Source organism: Leptodactylus fuscus, chromosome 2 (assembly GCF_031893055.1).
Source record: "Leptodactylus fuscus isolate aLepFus1 chromosome 2, aLepFus1.hap2, whole genome shotgun sequence".
Lineage (NCBI taxonomy): Eukaryota > Metazoa > Chordata > Amphibia > Anura > Leptodactylidae > Leptodactylus > Leptodactylus fuscus.
Window position 1 is genome coordinate 65,899,178 of NC_134266.1, and position 15,319 is coordinate 65,914,496.

General features: G+C 43.6%; 1 protein-coding gene across 1 annotated transcript in view; it reads left to right on the top strand.

Annotated features, from left to right (window-relative positions):
- Positions 1-5,397: 5,397 nt before the first annotated feature.
- LIMK1 (LIM domain kinase 1) overlaps positions 5,398-15,319 on the top strand; it is a 58,670-nt gene continuing 48,748 nt past the window's right edge. The window contains exon 1 of the mRNA XM_075263875.1: positions 5,398-5,680. Within this exon, the coding sequence (XP_075119976.1) occupies positions 5,623-5,680 (58 nt within the window). The 5' untranslated portion in view covers positions 5,398-5,622. The remainder of the gene's footprint in view (positions 5,681-15,319) is intronic.

Here is a 15,319-nt window from a genome sequence, read left to right on the forward strand (position 1 = left end):
AGCTATGAAATGAATTCCCTCCATGAAGGAAGAATTTTTACCAGTCACATAGAGTCATTGATAAGTGGAAGTATCTGCAGAAGCAAGAGCCCAACCAGCAATAATATATGTGATCTCAATGTCAAGCTAAAAATACGTAACACTATAGAATACTGGCCATATACATAAGATAGCTGAAGGACAAAGAGCCGTTTGGCTAACAACTATCTCACCTGATCTCTCCATACTTCTGAACAGTCATCTCAGACAAGCAGTGCATGTATACTAAACTGGAGAGGGAAGACGCCTTCCAGACATCTTAGAAAAAGTCTGACTTCTCGATCCTTAGTTTTTCTGCAGTCAGGAAAAACCCATACACAGCCAGAGGAGGCGTATTTTTTGCCTCTCACATGAGACCTCTGTCAGTTCCCAACACCAGGAGTCCAGCTATAAGATCCTGTCTCTCTGCTATAGGGTCCCCACAAAGCTACACACATTCTTCCCTCAGGTTTCCCTGCTGTGCTGGAGGTGTGGGCAGGCAGAGGGGGATATGCTCCATGTCTTTTGGCCCTGTCCTGAATTGTCCTCATTTTAGGATCATTTTGCGATTAACTGAGACTCCTCACCACTTAGGCCCATCTCTGTTCCTACACAATCACTGTGTCTTCGGTGAAAGACTACAAGCACTCTCTGCTTCGATTCTTGGTCCTCGCTGCCCGTACTTGCATTCCGCTCTATTGGAACCTCCTCCTCTCTCCCTCTGGATTTTGAAGGTCAATGATATCGTGCTCACGGAAAACCTCAACTCTTTCCTGCATGGCACGACTGATGCCTACACCAAGACCTGTTCTATTGGTGAAGATTTTCAATGCTCTGGGGAGTATTGGATGCTCCTGTGCTCTGGACCTCCCTTCTAGACCTGGGGGGTGCATTCAGTTCGTGACTACTGTAGGTGGATGCATTTTTATTCCTACGGTTTTGTTGCTCTCCCCTCCTGGTAAGGGACCAATGGTCCACCGGACGCGGACCTCCTAGTTGGTCTGCCTTTCGCTCTGTGGTATACAGCTATCAAATGAATCGATCTGGAGTATTTCCCAACATACAAGCAGCTGCCTGAAATGTGGTGTGAACACAGCCTGGTTATTGTTTAGATCAAATTGATATGGAGCATTTCCAATCATGTATACCGTATGTGAGCAAAATTCTGATTCCAGATTAACTTGAATGTAATAGGGGGCTCTATGTATATATACACATATCACAGCTGCCAGGCATGGTCCCATGTGACTTCTGTCAGTGGGCACACTGCTAGCCATGATTTATTTATACATCAAGCTAGATTAACACACATCAGCCTTTTTACACTGCACTTCATTAAAATGGAATGAGCAGTTTGGATTTCCCAGTAGGTGAAAGATGTGCTCGGGTTCTGGGTGTTAAAGTGCACCTGTCACCAGAAAAGAGTCTGATCTGATCTCATCTATCATGACCACAACCATGATACTTTAGTCAGTCCATTGTGACTCCATATGGAAGTTCCAAAGATTGGTCAGAAATGGTAATAGTAAGATAGTAAGGCCCCATGCTGAGGATAGACAGTGTTTTGGGCTGCTCTGGAAATACAAATTTCAAAATGTTGCATTTTTTTTTATGTCATCTAAACATTGTGGGAAAAAAGTGGCATATTCATCTTGGCTGTAGAATCACGAGCATTTTTCCGTATAGATTTAATAAGGCAAGAAAAAGCACTGAGAAAATCATAACAAAAACTCAAAGAAAAACGCTGCAGAAAGCATGCAATGCGCTTTTGCTGCGTTTCGCTAAGTGGAGCCTTAGTATAATACTTCACTCTAGCAAATATTGCAAGTTGCCCCAACCTCAAATGGATTGTCATTAAAAATCCATCAGGTTTGGATGTTCATGACCATCAAGCTGTAGTCATGGCAACTCCCAAGTCGCAAGAGAACGTTTTTATTTTTATTAACTGAGATGAAGGTATACTATAACTAAAGGCGCTGTGTAGCGCTATCTTTATTATGATGTTTTCACTGAGCCATTGCTGTGATTGACCATAGGTAGTGGTTGGCACCAATCCCGATGCTTCACGTACCTTTCACAGCAGAAAGAATGTTATATTTATCTGCAAATGAAATGCCATGCAAATATTGGGGGGGTGCGCTGGACTCATATCAGCGCTGGCAGCAGAATTAGATGCATCAGGGGTTCCACAGGAGGTCCCATGCACCAGAAATGAAATCTGCACCACTCAGGAACTGAGGTAGATCTAAGGTCTGGTCATGTCAGATTTCCCCACCCCAAATTTCTCAACGTTGTGCTGCCTTGATCCACCATCAAAGCTGACAAAGTGTGACATGTCTTGCATCAAAAAATGTGCACTTTTAGGCTATAGTCCCACGAAAAATGCGGACACCACATTTACGTGAAAAAAAGCTTTGACTCAAATATTGTCTCAATAGTCTCAAAGAGATAGGGATTAGGTCACAAAATACCAAATCTCTGAGTGTAGATGCATGCAGGCTGATCCCAAGTCACAACTGCAAAGTATGCAGGGAGAGGCAATGAAAATAGATACAAGGGAGATGCTGATAAAGAGGCCATGAGGGGGGGGGACCGCAGCTGCTACATGAATCCAGATATAGTCCACACCCAGGGCAGGACCTACATCCAATCAATAGCAGCAGGCGGCCATGCCTCCATTCACAGTGTACACACAAGCTACCACATTCATCCTGTTCATTCACAGCCGCAAGGATGGAGATCAATGGCAGCTGATAGCGGTGTCTCACTGTCTTCCGTCCTGATATGAGTCAGTGTCTTTCCTGATAGATTGTTATATCAACCATTGACCCACATAGTATTTATTCTTATTTTATTAATGATTTAGTTCAGCATCAAGTGAAGCTGTAAGTTTGACGCAATGCTTAAGGGAATGTGATATAAGCAATTGTCTAATATAATCTTATTGGAATCGCTCCTTTTAATGTGTTGACCCCATCGCCTATGTCAGGGGCAGTGGCGTAACTACCGCCATAGCAGCAGAGGCAGATGCCACAGGGCCCAGGACATGAGGGGCCCGATGACAGCCGCTACCACTACTATTATTATACTCGGGGGTCTTTTCGGACACATAATACTGTGTGCAGGAGCCACTATGGGGGATAATACTGTGTGCAGGGGCCACTATGGGGGATAATACTGTGTGGAGGGGCCACTATGGGGCATAATACTGTGTGCAGGAGCCATTATTGGGTATAATACTGTGTGCAGGGGCCACTATGGGGGATAATACTGTGTGGAGGGGTCACTATGGGGCATAATACTGTGTGCAGGGGCCACTTTGGGGGATAATACTGTGTGCAGGAGCCATTATTGGGTATAATACTGTGTGCAGGGGCCACTATGGGGGATAATACTGTGTGAAGGGGCCACTATGGGGCATAATAGAGCGCACAGGAATGCATAAGAGGGGGTCGGTCGAGGTCTTTAGTGTCGGTCGGGGGGGAAGCCCATGTCAAAAGTTCGCCACGGGGCCCCGCCATTCCTAGTTACGCCACTGGTCAGGGGCCTATTCAGACTTTTCTACAGGCTGTAAACTCGCTGTTAAAATCCAGAAAAAAAATGACATTTTAAAAAAACATCTACAAAATTGCTGATAGACTCCGCTTTCTCATAGACATAACATACAAAATCAGGGGGTGTACTAGCGCTTGTAGCAGACGTGACATGACATGAAAACCTGGGGTGAAACTCGCAGCAATAATGCCATATTCATACAACAATGTGCTGTTTTGTATCTGTGGGGCCCCCGTTTTCACAGATCCCTAATAGATTTGGGTTTACAGGGAGATCACTGAAAATGGCCAAAAATAGGGCATATCCTAGTTTTTAAAGGTCCGTTAAAAAACAAAAGCGTAACAATCAACATCTTTCATCTGAAATTCTACAGCAAAATACAGTATTACTTATGGTAGTGAACCTTTAAAAAAAAATCTCGTCTATAAATTACAAACATTTTCTTAAGCATGTCCAAAAAATAGGCCAAAAATCGCTGCCAAAAAACGCTGCAGTGCAATCGTATCACATTTTTTTCCGCAGTGTTTCTCACAGAAAGTCCAGAGAGATTTCCTCTGCAAACTTTCTACCTCTGTTAAACCTATATCGAAATCATCAGCATTTCCATAGGTAAAATTGTCAAACTGTGATTTGCAAAAACACTCACGTCTTTAAATCGCAGAATTTCTTCAGCAGATTTTGTTACTGCAATGTGTGGATGCGAATAGCCAGAATCCCATCCACTTTGCAGGTACTGTAAAACGTGGCTGTGTTTTCGCAACATGGGGCCCCGGCTTATAGTGGATGTTCATACCACATTTTTCTGTGGATTTGCTTGCGAAGTGTTGCAAAATCTATATACAGCCAGGGGCCCCTTGTGGCGTAAATGCTGCAGCAAAAAGGGCGAAGTTATACAGTCTCTGCAAACCCGAAACGTCCCGGGCATATTTTATTATTTCATGGATGACTCACATGGATGGCTTTATGAATAGATCCATTAGTGTCTATGGGTCATGTGCATATTAATAATATAATGGCTAGCACACGGCTGGAGAACCCCGTAATGTGAATACGTCCTCAAGTGCATAACTGTGTAGCCAAGCCGCGATTGACTAGCATGGACGACACATCCTTCCGCATCTCAATTCATTGCTCTGAGAGCACAAAATGGTCAGGTATAGGACCTGTCCTGAGTTTTGTCCCCGACTCACAGCCACATACATGGGCCCGTGATAATACATAGGCGTATATATGCAGCCATAGAAATGAATGGGTCAATGGGGTAGCCATGATAAACACGGCTAGGACGCTAACGAAACAAGCAGTCATGTGCATGGAGACTGTTTTTCAGCAGCTTTGAAAAGTTTCTGAAAAATACACAAACTGCAGCTGCCGCAGAACCTCTTAGACAGTGAAGGAAGACTATATGTCAGTCACTGGTTGTTTCAATGGAAATACTGTAACAGTTCAGGCTGTGTTCACACACGTTAGGAGCCTTATGTACAGTATTGTGCTCTATAGCCTGTGATGCCCTGCACAGAGACACAAGCCTATCGTCCCTTATTCTGTATTACTAGCAGCTATACAGAACTGTATACAGGCACATGTGTGATATATTAGGGTACTATTCCGTTATCGGGCCAGCAGCAGCGCATTTCAGCACCAGCTTAACGGAATAGTACCCATAGTCTTCTCTCCTGAGGGCAATGGCTACAGATAATTCCTTCTCCATGGATGCCTGCACTATACGGTGCTATACTAGGGGGCAGTATGGAGCAGCAGGTGATGTAATCCTATCCTTGTTATGCTCAGCCTTGACGCAGCATTGTGGTGATCGCTGAGAGGATTGCAGGCTGCCTGTGACATAATGCTCGTCCTGCCTCTCCTATAGCGGAGCATCTTTCCCAGGGAAATCTCCATGGTTGTCCATCCTCCTCCCATTCTGCTGTGTAGCATCTGTGGGTAGCCGTGCTTCCCATGCAAGGGACAAGCCAGGGAAGCTGAGCTACAGGCAGGACACTGTACCCGCACTGGGACCCCCGGATCTGCGGCCTCACACACGTGGGGTGAATGAGGTTGATGTTACTGTGCTGCTCCTGGAGTGAGGAACACATGGGAGAAGAAGAAGGTGAGACATGGCAGCTGCTACAGTACAGCATGGTCCAGGGCTGTGGCACAGGGCTATGGTGCAGGGCTGTGGTACCAAGGCTGTGGTATAAGGCTATGGTACAGGGTTGTGGTGCCAAAGCTATGGTGCAGGTGTGTGGTGCCAGGGCTGTGGTGCAGATGTGTGGAGCAGGACTGTGGTACCAGGGCTATGGTACAATCTGTGTTGCCAGGGCTATGATACAGGTGTGTGGTACCAAGGCTTTGGTATAGGGCTATGGTGCAAGTGTGTGGTGCCAAGACTATGGTGTGTGTTATGCCATAGCCATACAGGTCATGGCTGTGATGCAGGTTTGGGTGACAGGTCTGTGGTACCAAGTCTAGAGTACAGGTGTGTGGCTCCAGGCTATGATGCAAGTCTGTGGTATTTGGGGTATGATTCCAGGGTTATGGTATCGGTCCGTGATGCCAGGGCTTTGGTGCAGCTCCATTGTGCCAGGACTAGAGTACAAGTCCATGATGCCAGGACTAGGGCTCAGCTCTGTGGTACCAGGACTAGGGTACAGGTCTGTGGTGTTAGGACTATGATTCCAGGTCTGAGGTGCTAGGGCTATGGTGCAGCTTCGTGAAGCCAGGGCTATGGGACAGATCTTTGGTGCCAGGGCTATGTTGCAGGTCTGTGGTGCCAGGACTAGGGGACAGATCTGTGGTGCCAGGACTAGGGGACAGGTCTGTGGTGCCATGGCTATGGTGCAGGACTGTGGTGCCATTGCTGTGGTGCAGGTGTGTGGTGCCAAGGCTGTGGCTTTTGGCTTCAGCTCTTCTGTATGGTATTATAGGAAGAGCTGATGTGCCTTTACAGATTCAGGACTATGGTCCCAGAATAATGGTATAACTGATGATATGGTGGCGATTTCACACTTTTGGGTTTTGATCAGGTTTTTGTGATGCTGTTTTTAAAGCCAAAACCAGTTGCTGATCATAAAAGGAGAGAAAGTATAAAGGGCATACAGTATAATAATTCACTTTTTATTGAGCCATGGCATGGGTGACTTTGACTTTAAAAATGGTGCCAAAACCTGAACAGAACCTGCATGTGTGAATATATCCTTAGGGAAATGGTTGGGATTGTTTATCAGAATGAAGCAATGGTGGCATATGCTTACTCTGACGTTGGATAATTCAGTGACAGGCACATTCCTGCAGGTTATGGATTTCCTGGTCCGGATGGTTACAGAATCGATGATACTGTTACAATCCATGATGTTGTTGATATTGTTATTACATATGTTATTTCTATGTTATTACATGCCTGCTCATTGGTACCAGCTCTGGGTTGTTCTTGAGTGTAGACCATGGCTGTACATACATAAGACATGTTGGGTATATTCGCACGTGCAGCTCCTGGTCAGGTTTGAAGTTTTTTTTATGCAGTTTTTAAAGCCAAAACCAGGAATGGACCTACAAGAGAAGTTGTATCTGTCCTTTCCATTGTACTTTCCCTCTTTTTATAATCCTTGCCTGTTTTTGGCTTCAAAAACCAGCACCAAACTGCTTGTGTGAATATTTCCCTAGAGCATTAAACTAGAAAGTGCCATACAGTATGTATTGTGAGATGGGTATATCATGGATTTCATTTTACTACTGAAATATGGTTATTCACACAATACAACCAGATGGGAGTGTGGAAGATACAATAGGTAGCAAAGTCAGAGATAAGATGAAAGCAAAGAGTTAAAATGAGATATTTCTCAATGTAATATTATGTGCATTGTGCCAGTGCAGTGTATTGGATGTGAATGGTGGCACCTTCATTGAAGTTTTTTATTATCCATTGCTATATATTATGTTGGTGTTGAGATGTTTTATTTCTCGATGTGGCCTATGTTGGTCACATGTGCTGAGATTGATTGATGTTATGGGTGTTGTCAGGGTTATGGTGTGAAGACAGTGGATTGTTGGAGTGTTTATGGTGTTTATGTACTTTGCACTGTTGTTAATACAGCACATTGATATGTCAGCATAGGGGATGCTTGTGTATACTTGGGATTAGCATGGTGACTGACAGGTATTATGGGTGTGGGTGACAGGTGCCTTGCAACATTGTACACGTAGGCCAGTTCAGTCTATGCTGAAGTGCGGTCAGTTACCATTTGCACAAATTTTCTGGCTTGACCGTTTTTAGACCTCGGCATTCTGTGCTCCTAATTCACTAAAAGATGTAACTTTGTCGTACATTTTGCACAGAATTCACATAATGGAACTTGTGAATCCAAAGCTGTCAGACCTGTTGGGTTTTTTATACTTCCCATGTCCTTCGAGTTCAATTGCCCCTTATTTTGTACCTTTTCGAACAAGGGGCATTTCATAAATGCAATGTAAAATGTTACACCACTTCCTCCCCCCCCCCCCAAAAAAAAAAAAAAAAAAAAAAAAGCTAGGTAACAAGTTTTGTGTAAAAGCCTTCAAAACAACAAGCTGTGCAGTACATGCATACGCACCTCGCTGTTTGGCCAGGGATCTCAATGAGAGTTTTATTTGGGTCCCCACATGAGTGATGCAGCCAATCAGTGACTGAGCAGCGATATTCCGGCCAATCAGAGTGTCCCCACTCAATCTCTGATTGGCTGATGTGCTCACATGGAGGCAGAATGTCAATAAACGTCTAATTGGAGACTCCGGCCAAACGGAGAAGTGAATATGCAGCGTTTGTTATTTTACGCCTTTGCAGGGGTTTAAAAATGAATTAGAGCCCCCCTTTAAGTAACATATGGTTAATGGAAATGTGGTGTGGATGGTGCCAAAAGGCCTCTACAAAAATGCAGGACACGCTATGGGTGGTTTAGATTCACTTTGCTGGGACTGTAAAATGGAGTGTTTTTTTTCTGATGCGTTTCTGTGATACATGGCCAAGGTGGTGGGGTTGCACAAAATAATAAACCAACCATTTCTCACCAGTGGAATCCCTCTCTGTGCCGCTCTGCTGCTCTTTAAGGCTAGAATCAGACAACTGAGGTTCAAAATGGCTATGGAAAATATCCATTTTTCATGGCCATCTTGCACTCAAAGGGGGCCTGTTGTCACATATTCCATATACATATGAGAGTATCATGTGAATAGCCTACATTGAATTTAATGCAGCCATGTGACATCTGTAGTGATAGCTTGTAGCGGTCACTTTTGTAGAAGGTATGTCAGCACTACAGTGGAGTAAGCAGAGAGCACCAGGAGCACTGTAGTAGCAGCGCTGCAATGATGGGGATTTAAAGAGATTCTACCATTAAAATCAATTGTTTTCTTGTTGACATGTAGGAATAGCCTTAAGAAAGGCTATTCTTTTACCTTTAGATGCCTTCTCCGCACTGCCGTTCGGTATAAATCCCGGTTTTTGTCGGTATGCAAATAAGTTCTCTCTCAGCACTGGGGCGGGTCCCAACGCTTAAACAGCACTGGGGGCGTCCCCAGTGCTGCCAGGGAACTCTCCAGTGCTGCCTCCATTTTTTTCAGGAGCGGCCTCTTCACGCCTCCTCTTCCAGCGCGGGCGGTCAAACTTCTAGGCCTCGGGCAGAGCCGACTGCGAGTGTCTGCGGCCACAAGAAAAATGGCATCATATGGCATGGTTTTACATCAGATGCGCATCATAAACAGAGAGAAGTATAAAGAACAGATACTACTTCCAAAACTGCATCTAAACAAAACCTGAGCATGTGAATATACCCTTCCAGTGTATGGTCAGAGATGTTTGTGGTTTTCACGACTTCTTATAGATAGCTGCTAGGGGTCTCAGCAGATGTTATTTTGGTAGTGAATGGTGACAGATGGCAGTAGCAGGCGTTCATTACTGTAAGTGCATCTGGTGGGTTACTGTAGATACAATGAAGGCGATGGGGTCTTTCTAGAATCAGATATTATTAGAAGAGAACTGAAGCAATGGATATATTTTTGCTTGTCTTATGCTGAGTACTATACATTATAGGCAGCTTGTGTGATGGACGTTAATAGTGCACTATGTTACCTATTAAAAAGAACAGTAAGTGCTGGAATCAGCATAGCATATACTCACATAGTGATGCATGCTGGGATATCATATTGGTTAGAATGAGTTATTCCGTACAGTATGTTCACACTGCTTTTTTGGCACTGATTTTGAGTCTTTATCTGCCTAAAAATCAGCGCCAATGTGGGGTCAGTCTGGCTTTTTCAGTACTGCTTTTTTTTCTTTTTTTTTTTTTTTTTTTTTTTAAGCAAAGCGTCCTGTCCTATCTTGATACAGAATTGGTGCTAAAAATGAGATTTGTTAACTGGAAATCATGTGAATGGTGTTGTTTTGGGGGCAAGTACATGGGTTTCTGCAAACCACATTCTGATGAATGGGATAGTAGCAAAAATTTCTGCAAGAAATCTGTTTAATGTGAATAAGGTTTTTTCAGGATAAAAATATATTAAGAACAGACCAACAATTGAAATGTCTTAAGAGTAGGTCATAAAGACCAAACGAAGATCACTCCGCACAGAGAACTAAATGATTATGACGATGACCATGAGGTCTTCCTCTTTCTCTTCTGTTTTTTTTCCTTAGCTGCCATGGACTCCTAGTATATCTTCTCTTCTCAGCTTATCTGTGTCTACGTCTGTAATATATTACTCTGTATTATCCTGTATCTGTATTACTATGCTGCTGTAACACGCTGAAATTTCCCCAATGTGGGACTATTAAAGGATTATCTTATCTATTATCTTATCTTAAATATCAGGTTGGTGAGGGTCTGACACATGGCATCCCCACCGATCAGCTTTTCACAGCAGCTGAGAATGAAGCAGAAAGCAGACAGCTGTGTTCTCTGTGTACTGGCTCAACAGAGTCACTGCAGCTTAGCTCCCAGTCAAATGGCTGATATGCAGTAACCTTGTCTGACCATTACACAGGGGATAGAGCTGTCTGCTTCCTGCTCCATTCTCTGTGTATCAGCTGCTGAGAACAGCTGATCAGTGGGAGAGTTAGCTGATAAACCCCCACTGATCTGATTTTTATTGACCTATCTTTAGCATAGGTCTTCAATACTTTTCGCTCAGAAAACCTCTTTAAGGTTAAGGCCCCATGTTAAGGAACACAGCTATAAAATGCTGCAGAAAAAAAAACGTGGTGGAAATGCATCACGTTTTTTAGCAGCAATTTTTATTGCATTTTTGCGGTATTTTTTTCTGCGATTTTTCTTCTGTTATTAAATCTGTTGGTAAACGCATCAACCAAAACTGCTGCCTTTACTCAACGCAGGACCTTAGCCTAAGACTGGAACAAGAATATAAAAGTGTCAATAGAAGCCCTTTCTGACACCATGAAACATATTGATGACCTCTTTATCCTATGTATCATAATATATATTGTATCCTACTTCCTACTAATATTATAAATGTGAAAGTTTGTATGTTTGGATGTTTGTTAGTCAATCACGCAAAAACAACTGAACGGATTTGGATGAAATTTGGCACATAGAGTGTAACCTCGATTAGCACATAGGCTACTTTTTATCCCAGTAAATGACATGGCTTCACGACTGTTATCAATTTATGTATCCTTCTAATGTTAAACTGCTCTTGCCAGCAGGACAATCGTTCAGCTAATTGCAGTTTGCTGATAAAGCCTGGTCTCTTATATCTCTATGTAAACACACCAATAACACTGATTCCCTTCTGTACAAGTATCTGCATATTATCAGATCTGCATTAGTGTTCTGTGTCCTGTTCAACCAGAGGGAGGTGGGAGGAAGACAAATACAGGAAGTGAGAAGCAGACACTGCAGGCAGCGTGCTGAGACACTGAGATGGGAAAACCCCTTTAATCCAACTTGGCAGTTTCCCAATTTTTCATGCCGGGAAAACGAAAATCTAATTTGTTGCAAAATACTCAAAAAAACGAGAGCTATGAAGGTCAGAAGTCAACAGACTTCTCCTCAAGCAGTTCTGAGGAGGATTGAGCAAGCTAGGCGTCAAATGGCTTTTAGAGCAGCTGAAACGCCGGATCAGGCAGATCATCAATGCCAACAACACGCTCATTATATGGTTGCTTATATGGGCTGCTGAGATGCCGGAACAATCATAGGCATGGCACGAGGAACAAGTTCAGCGGCAGGCCAGCTTGAGTGCTGTTGAAACGCCAGAGCAAGCAGATCATGGATCCCAACAACACGCATGAAGTGACGAGCAGAAGCTAGTTATAATATAATGTAGATCCAAAATGTTTTGTGATAAGTAGTTTTTCTGTGGTATAGAAAATAATATCAAGCTATTTAATAAAAGACCTTCTGTAATAAACCGTGTAATAAAAATGTGTCATAGGTGGGGCAATGTCTATGGCAAGTAACTAGCACCATTCTGCTGTGAATCTCTGTGCCCCAGAGGTTTGTGTCGCCAGAACTTGGTCCTGCAGACTTCTTTCTCCATTACTTTAGATCAGGGGTAGGGAACTTACAGCTCTCCAGCTGTTGCAAAACTACAATTCCCAGCATGCATACTTGCTCTGCTGTTCTTGGAACTCCCATGGAAGTGAATGCAGCATGCTGGGAGTTGTAGTTTCACAGCAGCTGTAGAGCCGAAGGTTCCCTATCCCTGCTTTAGATTCTTGGGCTTCAGATAACTTGGACAGATGTGGAAAATGACCAGGATATCACCGGCTGGTGTGCTAGCTTGGGGTAGTCCAAATGCAGATTCTCTTACCCTAGGATTATGGACATACTTACCATTCCACTATTCTTCTACTAAGTATTGTATCTTTACTGTACTGTAATGGCTTGTTCAGTATTGGAAATACACTACATGGTTTTTATAAAGCTTATGGAAATCCACATATGCACTGAATGCATTATAATATTATAATATGCCTTACAGAGGACCTGCAACCTACTACAAAATGCTAAATGACATACATCATATGATAGCCGCTGTGCCCCTGAAAAAATTGGCTTTTTTTTAATATATCCACCCCCTACAACTGAATATTTTTTACCCCCTACAACTGAATTTTGTCTCTAAGCTCCAGCTTAAAGGGATTCTACCACTAAATAGCTATTTTTTCTGCTTGAGACGTCGGAATAGCCTTTAGAAAGGCTATTTGTCTCTTACCTTTAGACGTGGTCTCCACGGTGCCGTTCCTTAGAAATTCCGTTTTTTATCGGTATGCTGATGGGTTCTTTCTCAGCAATGGGGGTGGGGCCCCAGCGCTCAAACGGCGATGGGGTCGTCTTCACTGCTGCCCGAGAAATCTCTCCAGCGACGCCTCCTTCTTCAGCTGCATCCTTCCCTTCTCTGTTGACTTCTTTCTGCTTCAGCTCCGATGCCTACGCAGTCGGCTCTGCCAGCGAGACACTAGTAGAGCCGACTACGCATGTCGGCCGGCCGCCATATTTTCGAGGCTGCAGTTGCGCTCACGCACAGTACGCTCCTGGAAGTCTTTGCCGAACAGAGTGTACTGCGCATGCTCAGTAAGGTCTGTACAGACCTCCGACGCACGAGTGAAGTCATCCAGGCTTCGGAGGGTCTGTACAGACTCTCTAACAACAAGCCCCCTATTTGTTAAAGTCATTTGCTTCGGTGTCTGCACCCACAGGACAGCGGCCTGTTCCTCTATCTGACTCTTTGAACCAACCATGGCTGCTTCTAGGTAATCTACTCTGCCACCCAATATGGGAGATGCAGTAGATCTCTGGCATGATCTGGTCTGGGCTTCTGTGAATTGGATGCAGATCTGTTACCAGTCTTTACTGACCCCAACAATGATCAGAGAAGAATGTTCCAAGGTTTGTGACTTCAGTTGGAATCTGTCACATTTGTTTCTTCCATGGAAAGGCAGCAAGTATTAGCACCAGCAGAAAATTGTCTAAAACGCGACACCTTGTTGGTCAGAGTCGGTCTGTGGAGGATGTTGTTATCTTAGACGACAGTGTTGAGACAACAGATCCTCGAATTGATCTCCGCTGTGACCTGAGGCCTGGTCTGGTCTTATATTAATGGGATACAGATCTATTGTTTAGCATGAATGGATGTCAAACTAAGAACCGGACCATGACTGAAAAAATCCATCATAGCAGTCAACGTCTTTACAAATATCCACCATCAGTCAGTATCTGCCACACTCATTCTTGTCACAAAGGTGTAATGTGTCAGTAAAATTGTGTAAATCAACCTTTTGGGTATTGTGAGTATCTACTGCTATTATAGTATAAAGCCTGTGTGACAGATTCTTGGTGCTATCCAGTAGGTACAATATCCATAGGGTTGTCATAGACTCTAAATGACGTATGGTTTAGCATTGCTATGCCCTCTTTCATTACAGCCACTTCTAAATCATACAGGGATCTCAGGACTGTCATATGACACACAAGAAAGAGCCGTTGGCGTGTATGTAGGCCTTAAAGCCACGGTATTGTTACTGGATTACTGCATATTGACAGGGGTCTTTGTTTTGTTCAAGATAAAGGGCTTATCTGACAAACAACCATGTGAATGGGTCTAACATGTCAGACAGCATAAAGAGAGAATGACAGCTTACTGCCCTCTGACAGTCCAGGATACATGCATGCTCAGATGAATATAGTGTGCATATCTGTGGAAATTCATTAGGAATAGCCGCTAGCTGAGCAAGTGTATGACATCTTTACAAGTAATGCTGGCTATAGACATAAAACATACAATTACCCATCCATATTACTTCAATGGTACCAAACACAATAAGATCTGAAAGTATGCAGGAGCTGAATACAAAAATTATTTTTTTAATAAAGTTGCATATTTTTCCTTTATTCAATTATTATGTTGTGTCTGTCAGCTAAATATTCCCTATAAAGGATTATATTGGTTATGGTACCTTCAGGGTTTTTTTTCCTGTATTTGTTATTCATATAGATTTGATTTTTCATTTTATTTTGTTGCATTTATTGACAAGTTGATGGATGATACAGTAAATGAAAGCTCACAGAAAAAGTATTGATCCCATTGAAGACAGCATACTGATGAGCATGCAGATGAGGACAGGAGCTTGGGGACATTGCGGACGTCCCTGTCCATACCCTTGTACTGTACGTGCTTGACATAGAATTAGGGTTATAGCAGGGGCTTTATAAACAACATGCATCAAGATCATAAAGATCAGTGTATAAATGGAGGTTTTAGGGGTCTGGTATTCAATAACTTGCAGCACCTTTCAATACCACAGTGCTTCATACTGGTCCACACATGGATCGCTTAGGTGTAATGGAAGCAGACAGTCTGCAGAGGATTCCTTTCTATGAAAAGCACTGCGGGAAAGACCATGATGAGTTGCCGCTGCGGTTCTTCCCGCAACGTTTTTTTGCTGTGGCCTGATATGTGTACTAGACTGTGGCACAGACAACCCAATGTAGTGTATGTGACATTGACTGGTGTGTATTTACCCACCCAGGTTTATTGACTCGAGCCAGGCACCCAAACTACGTCTTACTTGACAGCAGCAGGTGATAAAGATTGGTCAGAGGTTGTTAAAGATGTCCACTCCGCCAACACTGCATCCTCTTCGGCCCCTCCATGCCACGCTGTCTCCTAGTCGGCTGAAGCCCCCTCACTAATAACAAAGTTCCCTGCTTTTACCATTGGCTGGGTGTGAGGAGCCGTAGCTGAGAGACGCTATTTT